Source organism: Trichosurus vulpecula, chromosome 1 (assembly GCF_011100635.1).
Source record: "Trichosurus vulpecula isolate mTriVul1 chromosome 1, mTriVul1.pri, whole genome shotgun sequence".
Taxonomy (NCBI): domain Eukaryota; kingdom Metazoa; phylum Chordata; class Mammalia; order Diprotodontia; family Phalangeridae; genus Trichosurus; species Trichosurus vulpecula.
Genome location: NC_050573.1, coordinates 220,295,293 through 220,320,932, shown reverse-complemented (window position 1 = coordinate 220,320,932; position 25,640 = coordinate 220,295,293). Strand labels below are relative to the sequence as shown.

The 25,640-nt window shown below is 36.5% G+C and overlaps 1 protein-coding gene across 1 annotated transcript in view; it reads left to right on the top strand.

The window, feature by feature from the left end:
• Window positions 1-25,640, top strand: part of CDH7 (cadherin 7) — a 221,855-nt gene that overhangs the window by 173,602 nt on the left and 22,613 nt on the right. The window contains exons 7-10 of the mRNA XM_036741803.1: window positions 1,908-2,161; window positions 16,406-16,542; window positions 19,190-19,311; window positions 20,517-20,634. Coding sequence (XP_036597698.1) covers window positions 1,908-2,161; window positions 16,406-16,542; window positions 19,190-19,311; window positions 20,517-20,634 — 631 coding nt within the window. The remainder of the gene's footprint in view (window positions 1-1,907; window positions 2,162-16,405; window positions 16,543-19,189; window positions 19,312-20,516; window positions 20,635-25,640) is intronic.

Below are 25,640 nucleotides of genomic sequence, written 5' to 3'. Positions count from 1 at the left end.
TCCCCAAAATACCTAGGGAAGCCTCCCTGCCTCCTCTCCATAGAGAAGTCGGAATCTACACTGTCTTACTGCTATTTGTTTTTGTTTAATTGTTTTTTCCTTTGTTATACTGGAAGGCTCAATTACTGGGGGAGTAGGGTGGCACTCAGGGCAGGCAAGGAGATTAATTCAAGAAAGTGACTGCAGGATATAAATGAAAGGCCTCAATAAAACTTAACACCTCTCCCCTATTTTCCTAGTAGAATGTAGGTTCCTTGAGGCAAAAGACAGTTTCATTTTTGGCTATATCCCTAGTATCCTAACATATTGCCTTCCACATAATAGATGTTGATAGATATTGTTCAGTCATATTGGATTGAATTAAAAAAAAACAGTGGCTAGATTCAATTTAAAGTTCTCAGTGTTATAATTTAATTCATCTTTAATTTAATACTTTATCCATCTTTATGGAAAATTAAGGTAAAATGACCTTATTTTCACCAAAGTTTTAGAGTATACATTACTAGTTTTAGTTCTTTGGTATCACAGGAGATAAATGACAATATTATAGCGTCTATCAGGGAGCAACCTTGAAAATATGAGTAACAAAAGCTGTCATCATTACTTGTTCTACAGAACACATTAGAAAGGGAAGAATTGTTGTCCCTATTAAGGGTATATTCACTCATAATTCCTTGATTCCTGAAGTGAGATCTGTGATTATAAGTTAAGATTTCAGTGACTACATGTTTGCTGTTCTCTTAAAACCTCTTCAATCTACAATATGGTTTGGCTAGGGATCAATGTTTCACAAACAACATTTCATTTCCTACTGGTTGTCTGCCATGCCTAGAATCTTCTCCGTCCTCACCTCTTCCTCCAGGTTTTCCTGGCTTCTTTCAAGTCTCAGCTCAAATGCAACCTTTTACAGTCCACCTTCCCTAAAGTGCATTTCCATTTAAAAATGTTTATGTGAGTGTGTATGTGTAGTGTCTGTAAGTACATAGTGGTTTTGCATGTTCTTTCCCACAGTTAGAATGTGAGCATCTTATGGGCATAATCCAGGCTTTTGCCTTTCTTGTTTCTCTGGTGCTTAATATAATGCCTGACATATAATAAACACTTTATAATGCTTATTGGTGACGATTAGAAGAGCTACGAAAATTTAGATACTATGACCACCTCATACATAAAGCTCTTAATAAACTAATGGCAGGTATGGATGTGACTTTGAACATAGTCTTCAACTTGAGTCATTTAATTCCTAAATGTCCAAAGAGAATTCCTAAGACTTTCTAATTAAGGAATGTAGCTAGTGCTTGCATCTGTTGCCTGGGAAATAACCAGCCATCAAAAACCTGGGTAGTTTATTCAGGTATAATAGGCTGTGTTTCCAGACCACATAATGCAGTGTTCATTTGCAGCTGCTGGCTGCTGTCCCCTGTTGCTGCAGCATTTTGAGCACCCTAGTGATCAGTTTCCTAATGTAGCCTCCCGAATCAATGGAACAGGCCTTTCAAATTAGAATTTGGAGGGTAGTCATATTTTCTTCTCATTTTTAATGCACACCTCTGGGTAGTGCAGTTAAATTATATAGTAGGTGAATATTACATTGATGCCCCTGTGGGAAAAGATTTCTACAGCTTATCAGTGGCCTTTCAAATAATCTTCAAAAGACCTGGATTAGCCTAAGCAATATACAGCAGTCAAGCAGATTGAGTTAACTAGAAAAACATTTACCATTATCTAGTAGGCAGGAAAGCTGCATGGATGCTGTTGTCCTTACTATTATTTATTATTGTTGAATGCTGACAGTGTACCTTGATGGCAAAGTTCATTATATCCTCATTGACATTCATAAATGAAAGCACCCTTCTTTGCCATCTATTTAATTGGTAATTAAATTTTCCAAATAACTTTCTCTACAGGAGCTGGATTTTGAAGCCAAGACAAGCTATACACTGCGCATAGAAGCCGCCAATAAGCATGTTGATCCTCGCTTCCTCAGCCTAGGACCCTTCAGTGATATGACAACAGTGAAGATAATTGTGGAAGACGTGGATGAGCCCCCTGTGTTTAGCTCCCGTTTATATTCTATGGAGGTGTCTGAAGCCACCCAAGTTGGCAATATCATTGGAACTGTAACAGCACACGACCCAGATTCTTCAAACAGTCCTGTTAGGTAATTTTCAGGCTCATTTGTTCCTGTTTCTTTTTGCTTTCATGAGTTTTGCCAGGTTATGTGTTTTCACCAGCTTAGTATGCTATCAAGGTGCTGCACATACAAACTGGTTGTCATAAACATTGTCAGATTTTTTCGATTTTCAGTCTACTGACTTAAACCTGGGCAAGTGAAGCAATTTCAGTGAAACACAATATTTTCATGATGTAAAATAATAGCAATAATAATGTTACCTTATTATCCAAGGTCATTTATTTTGTAATAGTTTGGGAGGAATCTATTATTATACACAAACATAGCTTATGCTCCTATTAAATCAATTATGCGGAACCTTTTTCAGGACAAACTCTGTTCAGAAGAGAAGTGGGGTGTATCCTAGTGGCAGAATAAATGTGAATGTTAGAGAAAGATATTCATAAACAGTTTAAATTAGGGATTGCTTTATCAGACAAATTATGTTTTTATAGTTGTTTATTTTGAAAGTACATGTTGGCTTAGTTGACTATGTCAGCTTTGTTTTTGAAAAAATGAAGTATGCACATGACCTATAGTTTAAGGATCCTTTGATTAGGTTAAATCTAATCCAACAAGCATTTAATAAGTGCGTGCTGTATACCAGGCATTGTGTAGACACTGAGGATACAAAGACAAGAATGAATAGCTGCTGCCTACAAGCCTCTTATGTTCTTTCATATTTAAACACATCATGTTCCTTTGGAGAGGTAGGCTTATCATAGGATATATAGAGCTAGCCTTGGAGTCCAGAAGATAAAGTCCCACCTCTGATCTGGCCAAGTCACCCAAATAACCTTTCGGTGCTCCAGGGCAGAAAACTCTATCAAACTGTAAGTTTCAGAACAATCACAAATATAAATTGGGAGGGGAATGTCCTTTCTGGTATGTCCCTACACTTGCAAGAGAGACGGAGGATTAATTTTTCCTTCCTGGAATACATAACTAAAGCTAAGTTGTCTACTTTTTTCATGAATTAACTAGTTAATGATCTTTATTTCACCTTTTCAAATTGAGTGCCCAGCCTATAGTTGGTATTCAATAAATATCTGTGAATGAATCAATAAGTTAGTGCATGTCAACTAAGTTATACTGCTACAGTCAGAATGGTACTTCCAAGAGAAAAAAAGCTTGTTTGTTCTACATGTGCTTTGCAGGTAATTCTGAGAGTATTGTACTTAGGGAAGTATAATTTTTTTCTTTGTTTTTGAGTACAAAGCTAGCTATGTGGCTCACAGCAAATAAAGGGAGTATACAAAGATTGCAATTTGGTAGCCTCACTTTTGCAGGCAAAGAAACTCATGCAAAATGTACTCAGTTACATCCCAGGGAATATGACCTAAACACATCAGTCAGGTTTGTAGTATATAATGACTTTTCCTTAGCATTTCTTCTCCTTACCATAGTGCAATACACTTTGCCAACTTCATCTAATACCACTGCTATTACAGTAGTAATAGGTCTAGGTTTTCTGTTTGCTTGATTTTTTTGTTTTGTTTCTGTTTTTGTTTTTAGGGAAGTTGAGTGTCGTTTATTGAAGGCAGGTTATGCAATTTATTCTATCCCCCATGGCTGTTCCCATTCCCTCCACAACACAAGCCACAAAGCTGTCCAGAAGAGCAGTATCTCTGAATAGAAGAGCCGGGAACTCAGGACTCATATCACTGGAGGGCATAATCAGTCAGTCAGTGCTAAATGCAATCCCTGAGACTGAGAGTTCCCTCCTAGTTTTGCTATTTAGATGTGATATATTTGTAAAGCATTTAGCATGGTGTCTGGCACAATTATTTTTAATAATATTTTATTTTTTGCAATTATATGTAAAAACAATTTTTAACATTTGTTCTTTTTTTTTAAGTTTCAAGTTCCAAATTCTATCCTTCCTTCCCTCCCCTCCCCCTTCCCTGAGACAGTAAGCAATCTGATATGGATTATACATATACAATTATATAAAACATACTTCCACATTATTCTTTTTTTTTGAAAAAACTCAAGAAGAAAGGAAGAAAGAAAGGAAGGAAAGAAAGGAACAAAAAAGAAAGAAAGAAAGAAAGAAAGAAAAGTGGATAGCATTTTTCATCCTGGGCCCTTTGCGATTATCTTGGATCATTGTATTGCTGAGAATAGCTAAGTCATTCACAGTTGTTCACTGTAGAGTATTGATTAGCTATTATTATTATTATACTTCAAGAAAACTGTAATTACTTAGAATAGGCATTTAGAAGGTGCAGAAAATGGAGGGGAGAACAAATTATTCTTTCTTTTAAATCATGGATCAGAAGCAAAATATAAAATCCAAAAACATATTAGATTCATATTGGTATATTCTGTATTTATAGAACACTAAAATTTAGGAAGTAGAAGTTAATTTGTAAGTTATCTAGTTCCACACATACTTGAACAGTTATTCCCTCCACAACAAGTGTCCAGCTGTCATCTGCTTGAAGACCACCAGTGATAGGGAACTCATAATTTTTCTAAACAATACTTCCTAATTTTGGGTACTGTACTTATTATGAAAATATTTTTTCCTTCTCCTAAGCTAAAATTTGCCTCAGAGCAGCTGGCTACCATTTGCCTCTAGCTCTACACTATGGGGCTAAGAAGAGCAATATAATGCCTCTTCCATGTGGCACAGTGCCTGGACAATAGTGGATGCTTAATAAATGTTGAATGATTGATTGATGTGGCAGCTTTCCAAGTATTTTGAGACAATTACTATCTTCCCTACCTCCTTATAACTCCCCTCCCACCAGACCAAGTCTTCCTTTCTCCATCCTAATGAACCACAATTCCTTCAAGCCATCTTCTTATGACACAGTCTCAAATTCCCTCTCCATGTTCTCTTAAAGAAAGAATTCTTTCAAAAATGCAGCACCTAAAACAAAACACATGATCGCAGATGTCATCTGGTCAGGGCAGAAATATAGCCCTCTCCCCTCTCTGACAATTTTTCAGATTAAAGATTTTTGCTGCTTATTTTGAACATAAAATATAGTGGGGATAGATAGATTTTATCTAATAAATAGGAAGTTTCTCCACTTGTATTCTCTTGTTTCAAATCTGACCTTGTTCAAACTCATGACTCTTTTTCTGTTTACTAAATCTTGACCTTTCTTTTCCCTCTGTCTTATTGGTTTTCTACCCTGTTACTCTTTCACTTATTTTCCTCAGGGGGCAAAAACTTTATATTGACTAAGAATACTGACACAGCCTCTACATGCAGCATGTATCAAAAAGCAAAAAGGAAGTCAGAATAAATTAAGTACTAATAATAACAAGGTATTTATAGTACATTTTAAGGTTTTGGAAGTGGTTTGCTTATAAGTCTGTGATACAGGTAGTGTAGGTATGTTAATCCCATTTTATAAGTGAAAAAAGAATGAGAAAGAGAGGTTAAAGGATTTGTCTAGGTTTGTATAGCTAGTAAATGTCAGAACCAGGACTAGAATCCACATCTTCTGAACCCAAGACACAAGTACTCTTCCAACTATACACATAGTCTCAGGACTAATCAGCTAGTTTAATTGAAAATTTTTATTGGTTAGGACTTCTCAAGTCTATGCTGGTGAATCTGCTGTAGGCCAAGTGCTTTTGTACACTGTAAAAGGCCATATAGGAGTAAGCCATAACTATTACAGCATCATCATAGCGGGATTCAGTATTGCTTTAGGAAATTGCAAAGCTCCTTTAATACCCCAAACTTCCCATGGAAACAAAACACCATTTTTAAAAATAACATCATTCTACTGATGGAATGAAAGAATTAAAAATGAGTCTCTCACAAAGGGCAATGAAGAAAGATATATTTGAGAACACTACAACGTATGACTGATGAGGAACTTCTTTATTTTTTATTTAATATTTTATTTTTTTCCAATACATGTAAAATAATTTTAATATTTTTTTCAAATTTTGAATTCCAAATTCTCTCCCTCTCTACCCCACGTTGAAGGCAAGCAATTTGACATAGGTTAATACATGTGAAGTCATACAAAACACATTTCCACAGTTCCATGTAACACATATACATGTAAGTCATGCTATGGGGGAAAAACCCTGAAAAAAATAAAGCATCTTTGATTTGTATTCAGACTCAACCAATTCCTTCTCTGGAGATGAATAGAAGCGTTCATCATAAGTCCTTCAGAATTGTCTTGGATATTTATAATACTGAGGAATAGCTGAGTCATTCACAATATATCACCATACTATATTGCTATTACTGTATACAGTGTTTTCCTAGTTCTGCTCATTTCACTTTGCATTCTTCTTGCCACTCCTTACAGCACAATAGTATTCTGATAAGGAACTTCTAAGGAGAGTAAGCCTAAAAAGATGCATCCGTGAAATGTGTGATTAGAAGAAAAAATGGGACAGCCATAAGGGGAAAGGTTAATAGGTAGACAGCCCATATGTTCTGCTGGTATTCTTGTGGTGTCAAAAGAAAGTAAGGAAAACCTCAACAATGATGGTTAGAATGCCTGTGGCCAACTTATGGTAGGAAATAGACAAAAGTTATATGAGATGGATCGCTGTCTGCATCTTTAGAGGGAGCATCCAGATCATTGAGGTAGTAGATCCAGTTGGGTATTTGGGTATGACAACATTCCCAAGAAAGATCATGCCTGTAAAGAAAAGTTAGTTCAAAACTAGAAAATGAATAAATCAGAGGGAAAATTATAAACCCTCTTTTTCACATTAGAAACCAGGACTTCCTATGATCAGTGCAAAAGGTTAGAGATAAAGGAATTAGAGATGTGATTAAGTGGGAGGATAAACCAAATAATCAAAAATGAGATCATAGGGCATAGAAGCCAAGCAGAGCCTGGACAAGGATGCTAGAGGGTTTCTAGGTTGTCCTCTGCAGTCAGTTAGGGTGAAATATAATGACAAAGCATTGAACAGCAGTAATTGGAAAAAAATATCTAAGAGAAGGTCTTGAATAGAATGCTGTTCAATTAAGATGTTAAAGAATTGAAGCAGAACCAATAGAAAAGTTCTTTATTGGCGTAAGAGCTTATGCTTATATTGTACATATTAAATAGTTGGTTGTGGCTTTTTCTTTATCTTTAAAAGTTTCATTTCTCTTGTGTTTTACACAAAGAAGGTGTCCTCAGAGTTCATGGTTTCCTTGGCTACTTTATCATCTGTTCACTGTTTTTCATGACACTTTCCAAAATGCCATGTGCTTGGTTGGATTCACTTTTCTTATCAACAATACTTTAGTACTTTGAAAGCTTAAAATTTTGTTGGTGCAGACATTTATGCCACTGAGCTAGATCACAAAACTTCTATACCTTCTTATTTTATGGGATTTTTGTCCTTAAATTCTCAGTGTTATATCTATCCAACAGTATGGAATCTTTTCTCTTGTTCTTTTAATATCTTATTATAAGAACAGTTATCTGTGATTCTTACTGTGTGAACCACCCACGTCTCTTTCTGGTCACACATTTTAATATTTATGTGACTGATGCTAATATACATGCTATTTCCCTTTATTGATTTCAAATTGAGCTTAATACTGATAATACACTAAACCATGGCACAGTGGATAGAACACTGAACTTCGAATCAGAAGACTGAGTTCAAATCTAGCCCCAGACGCTTACTAATTGTGTGAACCGAGGCAAGTCATTTAACCAATGTTTGCCAATTTCCTAATTTGCAAAATGGAAATAATAATAGTACCTACATCCCAGGGTCGTTGTGAGGATAAAATGAGCCAGTATTTTTAAAGCACTTTGTAAACCTTGAAGTGCTATATAAATGCTAATTAATAATAAATAGGATACATATATTGGTCAAACTAGGTGAGATAACTAAGCCCTTTGAGGATAGAATGATGAAACCAGAATGGAAAATCTATAACACAGATAAAGGATTCATAAACTGATTGTGTATGAACACAAATTAAGTAGGTGATTTCATGGACCTGGGAAATTCATTTAAACTACACTTTTAACAATCAGAGAATAAAATGCTTTTCTGAGAATGCCAGCATATGGATAGTTTTAGTATAACTCTCCGGGGTGCTGTAAGTTTCAGTTCCAAATTAATTTATTAGTTGGAAAAAAAAGTTTTAAAACTTTGGATACTGTTTCCTGACACTTTTAGAAATGCCTTTAGGTGAAGACCATATGTTTCAAGAAAAACAAAGCAGTATTATTTTCCAGGACCTGAAGGCATTGGCAGTGTGAACTTCTTGACATTAAGCCTAATCTGACTTGTAAAAGACAGTGTGACAAGGATTGAAGAATCAGGTATTTAAGGTTGAGTCATTTTACCGAGGGATTAGGTTTACTAAGGTTTTATGTAGCCTAACACATGCCTACCATATGCCATGTATAATTGGGATGTGTAATGAAGTTGGGGGCACAGAGTTCAGAATTCTAGAAACAAATATGTTAGTGCGTGCTCTCAATGGAGTGACGAACTTGGTGTCAAGGGGATTGGGCTCTTTGCCCATTTCTGTTAGTTTGGCTCTGTTGCTGGGATATTTTGACTCATCTTTGTATTTCAGCTTCTCTGAATTTTTCAAAATTCAGCTTCATTTCTGCTGTGCATCCAATCAATGAGGATTTTTATTGTGGTAACATTATTTATATTGTGGTTACATAGTAGGTACTTAACAAGTATTTGTTGAATAGAATTGAATGTGTAAGTAAGGAAACTGAGCGTCAGGAAAGTTGTAGCTTACATATAAAGTCACAAAGAGAAGTAGGATTCCAGACAAGGTTTCCTTACTCCAAACTGAGGATTTTTTCAACTATACCATACTCCTCCTGCATAATCATAAGGATAACATGTCCCCGAAGGAGCTCATACATTGTTATTCAAGGGATGTAAGGGCTCAGTTGCTAATTTGAGTGTACACAGTGAGACGGCTGGGTTTCTAGCCAAGGCACTTTCATATTTGTATTCCTAGCACCTAACAGAGTGCCTTGCACACATTGGGTAATTAATATATATTTATTGATTAATTTCTTGGTTAAGGTAAGGGAATTGATTAAAGTAGTGGAAATGACAAGGTTTCTTAACTTCATCGTTTTATGTCATATCACTCCTGATAATGAAGAATTACAGCAAATTAGAATTACAGCAAAAGTGGAATGAAGCAAGACACAATAAATACCAACATACTAGCCATGTACCATGGTAGTGAGGTCCTGTATTAGGAATATGGCAGTGGAAACAGAGAGGAGAGAAAAAAATGGAAGATCTTATGAATTCAGAATTGATATGGTTTACTTAGTTTTTAGATATTAGAAATAATGTTAAGGTTTCAAATCTGGAAATATTAAGTGAATGGTGATGTAGCTCACCTTCAGTCACTTACTCTTTATTGACTCCTTCCCTACTGGCTATAAGCATGCCCGTGTCTCCCCCATTCTCAGAAAAACCCTCACTTTATCCTTACATCCCTGCTAACCATTGTCCTATATCTTTTCTGCCCTTTGTGGCTAAACTCATTGATAAGGCTTTCTACAGTAGGTATCACCGCTTTCTTTACTCTCACTCTCTTCTTAAACCCTTGCAGTCTAACTTCTGACTTTATTCTACCAAAACTGCTCTCACCAAATTTACCAGTAATCTTTCAGTTGCCAAATCCAGTGGTCTTCTCTCAGTTCTCATTCTTGACCTATCTGTAGACTTTGACTGATTATCCTCTTCTCCTTGATACTCCCTTCTCTTTAGGTTTTAGGGACATCCCTCTCTCCTGGCTCTTTTTCTACCTATCAGATCACTTTTTCTCAGTGTCTTTTTCTGGCTATATCCTAATCACTCCTTCTAAGTGTAGGTGTCTCACAGGATTGTCTCAGACCCTCCTCTTTTCTCCCATTATAATATTTTAGCTCCCATGGATGTAAGTACAATTTCTAATCTGCTTATTGTCAAATCTACCTATCTTGCTGTCCTAAACTTTTTACTGACCTCTAAACTCACATCTCCAACTACTTTTCAGTTATCTCAAAGTGGATATCCAGTAGACCTCTTAAACTCAGCATATCCAAAACAGAACTCATTGTCTTTCCCCTGACCCTTCTCCCCAATTTCTATAGAGGGCAACATCACCCTTCCAGTCCTCCTTGCAGTCAGAGTGTCATTTTTAACTCCTCACAATCTCTTATTTCCCACATCTAGTCTGTTGACAAGATTTGTCAATTTTACCTTTGCAGCATCTCTCACATATGCCATCTTCTCTCCTCTGACAATGATACCATTGCAGCAGTAATCACCTAATGCCTAGACTACTGCAATATCTGGACACTAAGTCTCCCTGCCTCAATCCGTTCTGACACCAAAGTGATTTTCTTAAAACATGGGTGCAGCCACACACACACACACACACACACACACGCGCGCGCGCCCTCTCCTCCCTACCCCAACTCAGTAAACTCAAGTGGCTCCTATTGCTTCCAGGATCAAATACAAAATCCTCTATTTGGCATTCAAAACCCTTCAAACCCAGCAGTCCTCAATTCTCACTAAATATTCTTTGATCTAGAGACACTGGCTTCCTTGTTCTTCCACAAACAAGACACTATCCCTCTGCTCTAGGCATTTTCTCTGGCTGTCCTTCATGCCTGAAATGTTCTCCCTCCTCATCTCTGCCTATTGATTCTCTGGATTTCTTTAAGTTCTAAATTAAAATCCCATTTTCTACGGGAAGCCTTTGTCCACCGTTCTTAATTTTAGCTTCTTCCCTCTTTTAAATGTGTGTGTGTGTGCGTGTGTGTGTACATATGTACGTGTGTGTACGGGGGCAGGGGGGAGAGAGAGAGAGAGAGAGAGAGAGAGAGAGACAGAGACAGAGACAGAGACAGAGACAGAGAGCTTGTTTGTACATATCTGTTTCCTTGTTATCTCCACAATTAAATCGTGAGCTCCTTGAGGGCAAGTACTATCTTTGGCCTCTTTTAATATCCCCAGCATTTAACACACTGCCTGCCACATAGTAGGCACTTAATAAATCTTTATTGACTCAGTGACTGACAGAAATAATGAAGTGTGATGGAAAGGCAGTTTGGGAGAATGTTAAATATGGTTTACACATGTTGAATCTGAAGTGCTGGGGAAATATACAGGTGGAAATGTCCTGGAGGCTGTTGGAGATAAGGCTTTGGAATACAGGAAACATTTTCCATTTAAAACTGAAATATGAGAAAAGCATTTGTATTTGTACTCTGGGATTGTCTGGTAACAGTTATTATACACATGGGTGTTTGACTTATTTTTGCTTATAGGTCCTCAGATAGAGTATTCTAACATTACTAAATATTGCATTATTTAGACTCTATAGAATGAATACAGCTCTGCTAAATGCATTTTAGAGGGAAAACAACTTAGTTTGTGTTTGGCTCTTACTTATTTGTTCAATTAACATGTTATTATTTAATTTATATCTTTTGTATCATCTATATTTGCCATTATACTTACTTTTCTTCCTTTCGGAGAGAGAACCATGCCTTAAAACAAATTATAAAAAGTGAGAAAAAATTTCACAAAACTAACCAACATATTCACAAGTCTAACATTATTTGCAGTGTTTTACACTGAGTCCCCACTGCTGCAAAGAAAGGAAGGGGAGAAATTCTTATATCTCCTGCTTGACCTTCAGTTTTTATTTTTCATTATTATTTTTTCCATTTGCATTTTTGTAGTTGGTTCTATCAGTTTCCTAGATTTTCTTCCTTCAGATTACATCAGTTCATATGATTCTAATTTTTATCATTTTTCACTGTTTTTTACCATACAAGAATATTACATAAAGTTTACATACTACAGTTTATTTTACAGTAACATTTCAGTACAGACTTTTGAATGTCTCTCCACTTACCTTTTTAGTATGGCAACAGAAAGAAAACCACTCCTATGTTGGGTATTTTTAAGGGCCTTGTGTAATAACTAGAATGACTTCTGGGTTCAGAATATGAATCATAATGTAATTTGTGGAGAACAACTGCATTACTGTCAAGGGAAAAAAATTAACTAGCAAGGAAAGGAAATATTTATGGGCATATATACACATATGGGTGTGTGTTTATCTGTTAAAAAGTTCTTAAGTAGAAAAATACTTAGCTAATTGAATATGTTTTATCTTTCTTGATGACCCTAAATCGACCTGAACTTTCTATTTCAAGTAGAGACCTTGACGATTTTAGGTCCTGGTCAATTCTAAAGATGGTAGCATATAAAACTGACTTTTTGAAGACTCTTCTCCCCACACCCTACGCTGATGCACTCCTTGTTTTTTCTTCCAAATGTTATAAGATTTTTGAGAGATTTTTTATTAATAAAGAATGAATAACACTCAAATCCATATTCTCTCTGTCATCATTCATAAAAGACAGCATAGATGCTTTTTAAAAATAAGTGATTTTTCTCTGGATTATTTTCCTCCATTGAGAGGGATTTTGCTTGAACAATTGAAAGTAATGGTAATGTGTAGACTGGCCCATGATCTCATATCTGAATGTAAACTCCTCTTTTTGGCATTTAAAACTCTTAACCCACTGCTCTCTTCCATGCATTCTATGGTCCAACCACACTCTCCTTTCTGCTTGCCATTCCCCAGACATAATACTTCATTACATGGTAGAGAATACGTGCCTTTGCTTTTCCTGTCCCCTATCCCTGCAACGCTCTCTCTCCTGACTTCTGCTTCTGAACATCTCTCTCTTACTCTAAGACTGAGCACAAAAAGCATCCCCCATTCCTCCACACTACAGGCCTTCCATTCAAAGGCTACCTTCCGTCTACTCTATTTATATGTTTATGTATATGTGGTCTCTCCCAATAGAATGTAAGCCCCTTGAGGACAAGGACAATTTTTTCCTTTTTCTTTCTATCCCCAGTGCTTTCCACAGTACTTGCCACATAGAAAGTGATTAATAATTACTAATTGATTAATTGATCAGTTGCCTGAACTCATGGGTGTAGGCTTGTATCATCAGTGCAATATTCAGTCCATGGAGATGGCAAATCCTCCACAATTTGTAGATGGTCTTCTTTGGTAGTTGTGTCCAAAATAATTAATGGCCTGGTGGCCAGCCTTCTAATAATGGGCCTCTTTGAATTTAGCTAAACTACTCATTGATGACAGACACACAATCATGTCAGGCTCTTCTGTTTAGTAAGATATGCCAGACGCTGAACTCTACTGGCACAGCTGATGACAACTCAGAATTACCTCAGTGCCAAAGTGAGGCAGGAGAATCATGAAACGTTTGTAGTATTTCCAGTAGAAAGAAAGTGGAGGTTTTGTACCAGAAAAAATAGATGGTTATTGTTCAATTCTGTTCTAACATTACTATTGATGTATTACATTTGTAAACTAGATCATGCACACACTATAGGATTCAACTAATTTGAGTTTATGTTAAGTTTTAATGGTGTGTCACACAAGAAGTTCTTGAATCGGTAAATGATCATTATAGAAAGTCTGTTTCACTTTCTGATTTGTTTTTGAGGGGGGAAGGCAGGGCAATTGGGGTTCAGGGACTTGCCCAAGGTCACACAGCTAGTAAGTGTGTCAAGTGTCTGAGGTTGGATTTGAATTCAGGTCCTCCTGACTCCAGGGCCAGAGCACATTTTTCCTTTTTAATTTCATAGCTTTTAAAAGTTTTTTTTTAAACTTAGTGTATATGAAGTTATTAGTTCAATTAAATATATGTTTTAACAATTTCATATTTTGAATTAACAAAAATATTTTCTTTACCCACCCCAGTCTTGTGACAAATATGCATAGCCAAGGAAAACAGATTTCATGTCCATATAGGAATGTTGGCCATGGCTGTGTGTGTGTGTGTGTGTGTGTGTGTGTGTGTGTGTGTGTGTTTATCATTCTTCATTCTGAGTCCATCACCTCTCTGTGAGGAGGTAGGTAGCATGTTTCAATAATAGTCCACTAGAATCATGACTAATCATTAAATTGATTGATCGGTTAAAAGTTCTTAAATAAAGGATGATACTATAAGCAATTTGGGAGAGCAAGGAATAGTTTACCTATCAGATTTATGGAAAAAAAAAAGAATTCATGACCCAACAAGAGATAGAGAGGATTACAAAATGCAAAATGGATAATTTTGGTTATGTTAAATTGAAATGTTTTTGTAGAAAAAAAACCAATGCAACAAAAATTGGGAGGGAAGCAGAAAATTGGGAGAAAATCTTTACAACTAGTGTCACTGATAAAGGCCTCATTTCTAAAATATACAGGGAACTGAGCCAAATATATAGGAATACAAGTCGTTCCCCAATTGAGAAATAGTCAAAGGATATGAACAGGCAGTTTTCAGAGGAAGAAATTAAAGGTATCTATAGGCATATGAAAAAATGCTCAAAATCACTACTGATTAGAGAAATGCAAATCAAAACAACTCTTAGATACCACTTCTCTCCTGTCAGATTGGCTAAAATAACAAAACAGGAAAATGATAAATGCTGGAAAGGATGTGGGGAAATTGGAACATTGTTACATTGCTGGTGGAGTGTGAGCTGATCCAGCCATTTTGGAGAGCAATTTGGAACTGTGTCCAAAGGGCTATAAAAATGTTCATACCCTTTGACCCAGCAATACCACTTCTAGGGTTGTATCCCAAAGAGATCAAACAAGTGGGAAAAGGACCGATATGTACAAGGATATTTATAGCAGCTCTTTTTGTGGTAGCTAAAATTGGAAATCAAAGGGATGCCCATCAGTTGGGGAATGGCTGAACAAACTGTGGTATATGAAAGTAATGGAACACTATTGTGCTATAAGAAATGGGGATGATACGGACTTCATAACAACCTGGAAAAACCTACAGGACACAATGCTGAGTGAGTGGAGCAGAGCCAGGAGAACATTATACACAACCACAGATGTATGGATTCTGTGAGGACTAACCCTGACAGACTTTGCTCGTCTCAGCAACACAAGGTACAAAGACAACTCCAAAGGACTCACGATGGAGAATGCTATCTGCATCCAGAGAAAGAACTATGAAGTATGAATGCAGATTGAGGCACAGTTCATGCTAGCCTTCCCCCCCCCCTTTTTTTTTCTTTTTCTCTCTTTTGTTTTTGTTTTTGGGTTGGTTATTTTTTTTTTCGTCGATCCTGTTTCTTCTTTCTCATGATTCATTTCATTGGTCATAATTCTTCTCCGTAACTTGACTAGTGTGTAAATTAATTCAATGTGAACTTATACGTGGAAGTTATATGGGATTCCATGCTGTCTTGGGTAGGGAGATGAGGAGGGAGGGAAGAAAATCTGGAACTCAAAATTATGTAGAACTGAGTGTTGTAAACTAAAAATAAAAAAAATTAAATTAAAAAAGTTCTTTAATTCAGAATTTCTCAAAATAGTATTTATGCTATAGTATAAATTATTCTGCTTTTGCTCACTTCCTTCTGTATCAGTTCATTAAAATCTCAGGTTTCTCTGAAACTGTGCCATCTCTTTGGGGTATTAGTTTTCTCACTTTAAATGTATATGTGTGTAAGCCTGTCAGTATTATTCCCATTTCACAGATAAGGAAACAAACTTACAGAAGCTAAGTAATGTGCCCATCTAATAAGATGAAGAGCTAGGACAAGAAGCCAGATCTCTTGATCTCAAGTTCCAGACCCTTTCTTCTTCACTCTGTTACTAGAGAAAGCAGGAGACTATTTCAGCAACATGCAACACATGATGGTACAAGAAACAAACTGTGGAGTAAGCATGCAATAAAAACAGGCTAAGGCAACTAAAGTGAAGGGATTACTAGGAGGTGAAAAGATCAAGGAGAGTAATAAAAGCAGTGTCTAATATTTAAAGGAACCCAAAAACTTCACCAGGGTTACCAGATCTTACGTAGCTTGGTCTGACTGTTGCTAAGCAGAGGCAGCTAAGGAGGTTATGGTATGGTAAAGATGACCAAAACTTGTCACCACTGATAGAAAACAGAAACTTGCCTCTATAGCTAGCAGCTAACAGAACACAAGGTAAGTGACTTGCCTGTGATCACAAAGTCAGAATTTTTCAGAGGCAAAACTTGAACAAGGTCCTTACTCCACAGCCAGCCTTCCAGTCACTGAGTCATACTGCCTCTCTGACTAATGTATGATGACTTTGAAATAATGTAGCCAAAACAGCATCCAGATTTTTTTTTAACTTTTGTTCCTTGTTCAATCAATGAAACATTTTTTAGGAAACTATAATTAAACATAAATCTTGAAGTTTTTTTTTAATATTTCAACTAGGTACTCAATAGATAGAAACACAGACTTGGAGAGATATTTCAATATTGATGCCAACAGTGGAGTCATTACAACTGCCAAGTCTTTGGACCGGGAGACAAATGCTATTCATAACATCACAGTCCTGGCAATGGAAAGTCGTAAGTGAAAGACTAAAGTTTGGGGAGCTTAGGGGGTATGTGTGTGTGGATATGCATTTCGTAAGATTAAGAATTTAATATTAGTTATAATAATTTCTCACTTTCATTAAAACTTGAAAATGTCCCAACATTCTTCAATAATTCCTCATCATCTGTTTTTATGTACAAATATTTAAGAAAATAATCTATAAAATATTGATAATATTTATCTTTGTGTGTAGTTTATGGAGTTATTTTCATTTTACAAGGCTGCAGTTGAAAAAACCTTTATATGCATTCATAGATATTTACATCTGTACCAATATCTGTCTCTCTCATCTCTTACTCTATTTATCTAATCTACCGAATATCTATCAATCTCTCTATCTTTCTATCTCAAATTTCTGAGAGGCAGCTTAGTATATTGAATAAAGGACCATCTACTCCTGCCTCTGACATTTACTAGCTCTGTTTATCATAAGAGTTCACTTTACTTCTCAGTGTCCAGGACACCTGTGAATCAATCATCAATCAATCAACATTTATTAGGCACCAACTATATGCTGGGCACTGTGCTAAGTGCCAGTGATACAAAAAAAGGCAAAAGACAGTCCCTGCCCTCAAGGAATTTATACTCTAATCTGGAAGACAAGATGCAAACAAGCTATGTGCAGGATGATTAGGAAATAATTAAGGAAAGGGAAGGCTTCCTGTAAAAGCTATGGCTGTGTCATAGACAAGTTGCCACTCTTCATTGATGGAGGGTGTTTCCACGTTGACTTCACTGATGAAATTACATCTGTAAATATCCCTAAATATGTATATGACAGTTTTATAAAAAGAATTAGTTGATTGAATTAGTGGCAACAACATATCATACACAATTATGCATTGAGTGTCTAGCACTGTTCTAGGTGCTAGAAACAGCTCTCCGTTTACTGAGTCAACACCTCTAATATTATTCTCCGATCTGAAACCGCTAAAAATAGATGGATTAGTAGAAAGCAGATTTCTACCAAGACTGTCTCAAAATTTGTGTGTGTGTGTATACAAGTATTTTGTATATATAAATAGCTTTTAATATTTAAATATTAATTTACAATAGCATTAAACTTTGAGTCACATTACTTAAAACATTTTAAATTTCAGTATTTTATGAAAAATACTTCGTGGAAAGTATCTGCAGCACTCCAAAGAAAGGCATGTTTGTTTCATCATAAATAAATTGCATAGCAACAAATAAAACACTTTGCATGGTAAATGTAAAGGAAAGGGCTTTGTTTGGATATAATCAGGATCTTATTCTCTAAAAGATATAGCAAACTTTATTCTCAAATTTTTCAAAGTTTGTTTGTTGAAGGGTAGAACCTAGAAAACCTGAAGAGTTACCTTTTCAATCCACATTCTAAAATCATAGCAATATGACATTCCAGGAAAACTAATGGACTATATTGAAGAAGTTTTCTTTCTGATGAGACTGAAATATTAGAATTATACAGCCATATTCTTCTCAGCTGCTGTTAGCCAAGTTACCAGGAAGGAAGGAAGTGAGAGAGGGAGGGATGAAGAGAGGAGGAAGGAGGGGAGGGAAGGAGAAAAAGATGGAAGAAGGATGGACAGCTTAAGTGCTTTCTCTGTGCCAGCCCTTGTAGTAAGTGCTGGGAATACAAATAAAAACAAAAACATAGAGTCCCTGGCTTCAAGGAGCTTATATTCTAATTGTAGAAGACAGCACGCAGAAGGGGGTAGGGCACAAAGAGGGAGATAGGAGGTATCTGGTTTTAAAGTACAGAAAGTCAGGACTGGAATGGGGTGGGGAGGGAATGAAAGCTAGGCTCCTCCACAAAATAGAGGCCCCTGGAGTAGAAGGGGGCAGGCTGGCAGAGAGATTATGGGGGAGGGGGGAGTACGATAGGGGTGGTTAGATGTTCTACTGGGGCAAGGAAGCCACAAGTGCTTAGGGAAATACCAGGATGAGATAGCAGATGAGGCATGATTTTGAAGTGCAGAAAGTCAAGACCAGAGCAGGGAAGTTTCAAATTAAATATTCCTAATATAGAAGCATTTCATTAGATTATCTGACTTCTTAGGATAATAGTATTTTGAACTGAAGAGACCTCAGAGAAGATCAAAATGAACCCCCTTATTTTAAAAAGGAGGAAACAAGGAACAGCTAGGTGGTACAGTGAGTAGAGCACTGGCCCTGGAGTCAGGAGGACCTGAGTTCAAATTCAGCCTCAGGCATTTGACACTGTAGCTGTGTGACCTTGGGCAAATCACTTAACTCCAATTGCCCTGCCTCCCCGCCTCCAAAAAAAATAAAGGAGGAAGCAGAAGATAAGAAAAGTTAAATGACTTACCTAAGGTCACATACCTAGTAAGTTTCAAAAGTGGGATCTGAACTGGCCTCCCTAACTCGACATCTTGTGTCTTAGCCATTACTTCTCTAAGGTCTCTTCAAGCTCTAAAATGGATTGGAATCTAATTCTACATTCTATTTTGTCCCCTTTTTAATTAGTAAAGTTACACTGTAGACATGAGATGAAAATGTTATTATTTAGGATATCACTACTCTCTTTTTTAATCTATGTGTTTCAAAGCAGAAGGGTAGTAGAGATACATATTTAGCAGATGAGTATTTTACAGGAAGCTTTTCTCTTTGATCTAGAGAATCCATCTCAAATAGGACGAGGCTATGTGGCCATCACTATATTGGATATCAATGACAATGCCCCTGAATTTGCCATGGATTACGAGACCACTGTCTGTGAAAATGCCCAGCCTGGTCAGGTAGGAATTATTGTAAACACATCCCTAAATGGATTCATTTGTCTTAAAGTTATGTTGCTGACACTTCTAAAATAAACTATAACTCCTTATTTCATCAATTTCACTAACACTTCTAGGTGGAACATAAACTGACATGAAAGTAACCTACAAATCCTGGTTTATTTTAGATGGTGAAAATTCCTCAGAAAGAAATATTTAAAATTAAAATGCCTTGTTTAATGGTTAGATGTCTTAGATTTCCTTACAAAAGGTTTTATCCAGGGCAGCTAGATGGTGCAGTGAGTAGAGCACCAGCCCTGCAGTCAGGAGGACCTGAGTTCAAATCCGAACTCAGACACTTGACACATTTATTAGCTGTGTGACCTTGGGCAAGTCACTTAACCCCAATTGCCCTGCTTTCCCCCGTGGAAAAAAAAAAGGTTTTATCCCCTGCTAAACCTGGTAGATTTTAAGTATATTGTCCTTCAAATACAAGTGACAGATACAATTGATCTCAGTTTGGTTTGTATGTCTGTGCTAGATGTCTGTGGTCCATATAATAAAGGTTTACTAGTATTGTTTCTGATTCTTAAAAAAAATAATAAATTCACAGATAAATTTGAAAATGAACTTAATTCAGATAATTTTAATGTATGGCCCTCCATTATCCCTATAGTTCACTCAGTTAAATTTTAGCCACTGGAAGCTTTAAATTCAGTGGTTCTCTTTTTTTTTTTTCTTTTATGCACAGTATTCTTTGCTGTGAGGAATCATTGCACACTGAAGATTTATGTTTACAACCAAAAAGGATTCCCTAGCAGTCAGGCCTCAAAACCGAATTACCCAGTCTAAGGATTCCCCTACCATTGCTTTTCCTCCCACACCCCTTCACCAGTTTCTTTCTCTATTTACCTAGAACTCTCAGCAGAGGAGGGACAATGGTGCTTTTAATGGGATCTTCCTACAAAACCTGGAACAAAAGGCAGCAATATGTAGCTGGGGACAGGGGCTATGGAATGGGGGAGTCTAGGGATGTGGGGAGGAATCTGATAGCACACTTAGAAAAAGTCAGGAAACCCTAGTATGCTGAGTCATACCTTTTTAGAACCATTGATTGCTTTGTAAAATCTTATTTCAATAAAACGCATATATGTTTGATCATTTGAATATTTGCTAATTAATAGTACACTTATTCTTTTTTCGTGCTTCCCAAAATTTCTTTCTAGATTATCCAGAAGATCAGTGCAGTTGATAAAGATGAGCCATCCAATGGTCACCAGTTTTATTTCAGTTTAACAGCTGATGCAGCAAATAATCACAATTTTTCCTTAAAGGACAACAAAGGTAAGACTGAGTGACAGTTACCACTGAACTCAGCAGGTGAGTATTTACTGAGTAGCCCCTTGTTGTTTAGCTCAGTAATGCTGATTATGAGCTACATAGATTATTACTTTTTTGCCACAAGGACATTAATTAAAGGGCAATGAGCCCCTCAAGTAATTTTTATCTATGGATTAGCTGTCATGAAGAAGAAGCTGTTGTTTAAATCATTTTAAGCCTCAAGCGAGAGTGGGAGGTCAAATTATTCTCTTTTTTTTCCTTCAAGTGACTTGCTTCACTTTTTGTACATCAAGCTCTTTATCCAAATTAGCTTTAAAATTGGGTACCAGTTGACTGCCTTCCTAAGGCTTTATGCTTTGTTCTGTATCAAATTTGTTTTTTTTTTTTTAAGTCAAAACTACAAATTTAAAACTTAAACAGAGATTATGGTATTCCTTTTCAATCATTATATCATTTATTTAAAAGAGATTTTAGAGGAAATATGTTCACATGTTTTTAATAGGCTGTATTCTCACATTAATTCACATTCAGTGTATTTATTTCTTAGCAGAAGTAAGGGATTTGCAACAAATATAAGGGAAAATTTGAACTGTAATGAACGTTCTTACCCAGCATTAGATTCCAGATCGTCAGTATGCCTTTGGTCTAGATTTTATATGTGAATTACTTTTCAGCGAGGAGAAGGGGAAAAACAAAACCCATAGAAATGTATTTTGTTGAATTGTCTCAGGAAAGTGACCTTGTGAGTACCTCTAATTTCTACCACTACCCAAGTCTATAGTCTACACCTTCTTCTATGTAGTTTTACCATTCATACAGCCTCCATTCTGCTCTTTTATCAGAAAAGAGGGAAGATGATATTCTCTGAGGTCTTCTGGCATGATGTTGGCAGTAAGAAATTCCTGGTGTAGCTGATGTCTAAACACCTTTATAGCTATGAGAACGGAAAGCCATTGGCTCTGTTGTCCCCAGGGGAGACATTGCTTACCAGGTTGCTCTGGGATAGAACTATCGTAAATCTATGGCAGGCATTTCTGCATAAGTTTGTTGGGACTTTGATCCTGCTTCCTCTGGAAATGATCTTTCCAAAGAAAACAGGGATAATAAGTAGGAAGAGATTCTCTCTTCTCAACCTGTACAGACTTTTGAGTTTTCGGGTAATTTTGACTCCTGTTCCCAGGAAATGATAGGCATGATTAGATGAAGGATTCATATGGTTCATTGTAAAGACCACAGATCCAGGAAATGATAGGCATGATTAGATGAAGGATTCATATGGTTCATTGTAAAGACCACAGATCCAGAGTCCAAGCACCTAATTTTGACTCCTGGCTTTGAGGCTTAGTACTTGTTTCTTTACTTTTGAGATGTGAATAAGAATATTTGTATATTATCTAACTCATTTGAGTTATTCCCAGGATCAAATGAGATGAGATAGGCAAAATATTTTATAAATGTGCACTATAATTTTCTATAAAATGAAGAGATTAATTAAAATTTTAGATAACTTTCCAGCTATATATACTATATTTTATGGCCAATACTCCAGCCAACAGGAACCCTCATCATATATTGTACTTTCCATATGTTTCCATGTTAATTTTTGTTTTTTTTCTACTATTATGAAAGACATTTTAGATTTCAAACCCATACTTGAATTGTACAATATGTATATCAGGACACTTTAGTGCTATTTTCCATTCTGTTGATAGGAGGGACATGTATTCACATATTTGTGATTTATACAAATATTAGTACACATTATTAAAATGTAGGTACTAATTTTTAAATGTAAATGGTACCCTTTAAATTTCATATTTATTCTTTCTATAACTTCCTTAGAGAATCATGTGTGTATGTGTGTCCATACACATAGACATATACATATATACACAGGAAGAGAGAGATGGAGAGAGCTAGGCAGATGGGATTTCTGCCTCATATCTTCCTGCCTCATATAATCATAGGTAATAAATGTTCTGCAATCACAAGTGAGCTTACCGTTTTGTTGATGACGTTTGAAACAGAATGGAATCTAGCTTGCTCTTTCATCATGGCATTATTGGCACTGAATTACTAACAATATGGATTGGAATGAAAACAACCTTTGCTAGGAAAATAAGCCAGTACCACCCTAAAATGTAGTCAGTAAAAATGACTACCTTCATGCTTATTCCCACCTGTGCAATTTTAACTGAAATAAAGTTAGAGTTCATCATGATTTCTTGGCCAATCAATCCTCTAGCTTGTTAGTTAACACATATTCAGATAATTTTGAGAATTCCCTCAGAATACAGATGATGATCTATAAAATTATGATTGTATAATGCTAGTCCTCTTAATACAACATCATTATTACTTTACTACAAATTCTCATTTGGGTTAGGCAGTAGAAGAATTTGGTGGACAAGAGCTTATTGCCTGAAGAAAGAAGTCGAGAATTTGGAGCCAGGATTGGCTTTAGCTATTGGTGGTAAATTATACAAAGCCTAAAAGTAAAACATTCAGATAATTGAGGAGAATCATCAGACCAATGGCAGTAGTGGGAGTGTGGGCAAGTAATGTGAACTAGGTCAGCTTTGTGCTCAGTTCAAATCCTAGTTCTATAATTTACTACCTGTATGATTATGGCACCAGATGCAGCTATGTGGCACAGTGGTTAGAGAACTAGTCCTGGAGTCAGGAAGACCTGAATTCAAATCCAACTTCAGATACTCACTAGCTGGGTGACCCGGAGCAGGTCTTTTAACTTCTTTTTGCCTCAGTTTCCTCAACTGTTAAATGAGAATAATAGCAGCACCAACCTTCCAGCGTTATTGGGAGGATCCAATGAGATAATATTTGTAAAGCTAAAGCACTACCCACAATACCTGACACTTAGGAGGTGATTAATAAATGCTTGTTTCCTTCTGGCAGTTCACTTAAACTGTCTAAGCCTTAATTCTTCATATGTAAATTGACTGGATTGAGCTTGAGGATCTGGAAACGTCCTTCCATTTCTAAATCTATGAACCTATTTGACATTCAACAGACAGTTTTAAGAGGCATCAATAAAATTAGGGTAGCCAAATCCAGAGCAGTGTTTCTTGCTGTTTCCTAAAGAAAATATTCAATCATATGTGAGACTAGACAAAAATGAAATGAAAAATCAGTGACTTATTTTTTCTCTTGTTTCTTCCATTGCACCCCTGCCCTGGCTATTCTTTCTGTGGTTCTTTTCTCAAACATTTGGTGAACGTTATCAGGTATACTTGAATCCCTGTCCATTGCTTTGTCAAATCTCATCATCTGCCTCTTTTGTTCCTATTCATGTGCTGCTTAACTGAGCAAGAAGAAACCACTGCATAGTGCTTACTAGATTTAGGACAAAGTTTTGTAATCTAAATTCAGTTGGAGGACAGAAAGGTAGCACAGTGGATAGAGTGCCAGGCCTGGAGTCGAGAAGATGAGTTTTTCTGAGTTTGAACCATTTAGCAGCCCCATGGTGAAATCCTCACCAGCTTCATATTTTACCAAAAACTTGAAGCAATTTGCCATCATCAGTTCCATGAATTCAGTTATCACATCTATGATGATGATTCCCCCCATGCATAAATTCAAACCTAGTCTCTCTACTAATCTCCAAGCTCCAATTACCAAATGTCTTTTGTACTTCTCAAGTTACATGTCCTATAAGAATTTCAAATTCAAAATCCCAAAACAGAATTTATTATCTTCCCCTCCCCTTCCAAAAACCCCCTGCATTCTTTTTGAACTTCTGTGACTTTATTTAAAAAAAGTGTTTGTTGATTTTTGCAAACATTTATTATCTTTCTTATCTTTCTTTCTTCCCCCCAGTGGAACAATAACGAGAGACAGAGAGAGAGAGAGAGAGACAGACAGACAGACAGACAGACAAAGGGAGGGAGGGACAGAGGAAGGAAGGGAGGGAGGGAGGGAGGAGGGAGGAAGCAAAGGAGGAAGGAAGGAAAAAAGAAAGAAAACCCTTACAATTAAATATGCATAATATAGCAAAATAAATTTCAACAGTGGCAAAATATATGTCATTCTGAGTTTTATGTCCAATACTTCTCTAGCAAGAGGTAGGTAGAAAGTGACATCTTCAGTCCTCTTGACTCTTGGTTTATAACTGCATTGATCAGGGATCTAGTCTTTCAAAGTTGTTTTTCTCTATAATCACTGTATAAATTGTTGTAGTTCTGCTCATTTCACTCTTCTCTCTGTTCATAGAGGGCGCCTGGTTTTCTCTGAAACTGTCCCCTTCGTCATTTCTTTGGTTTTTTTTTTTTTGTTTTTTTTGGAGGAAGGAAGGCAGGGCAATTGGGGTTAAGTGACCTGCCCAAGGTCACACAACTAGTAAGTGTGTCAAGTGTCTGAGGCCAAATTTGAACTCAGGTCCTCCTGACTCCAGGGCCGGTGCTCTACTCACTGCACCACCTAGCTGCCCCTTGTCATTTTTTATGACACAATAATATTCCATTACATACATATGTCATACTTTGTTCAGCCATTCCCTAATTGTAGGATACTAAGCTTCCCTATTATTTTCAAAGGCACTGTGCTTCCATATTATAGTCAAGATCACCAATAAACTCCTACTTATCTAGGTTCAGAACCTTTTTGTCATCCTTGATTCTTCACAAATACCCCACATATCCAATCTGCTACAAAATCTTGTCATTTCTGTCTTCATAACATCTCATATATTTATCCTTTTCTTCACTCACACAGTTACCACTCTACATCAGGTCCTCACCAACTTTTGTCTGGACTATTTCTATAGACTTCTAATTGGTCTTCTTGTCTCAGGAAAGATTCCAATCCTTCTTCCACTCAGCTGCTAAAAAAGTGATCTTTTTAAAACACAGGACTGGGCATCTTAGTCCTTACTTAGTAATCATCAGTGGCTCCCTATTATTTCAAAAATAAAGTTTTCTCTTTGGTATTTAAAGGTCTTTACAGACTTACATCTTCCTAACTTTTCAGGATTTCTAAATTTTAACACCTTC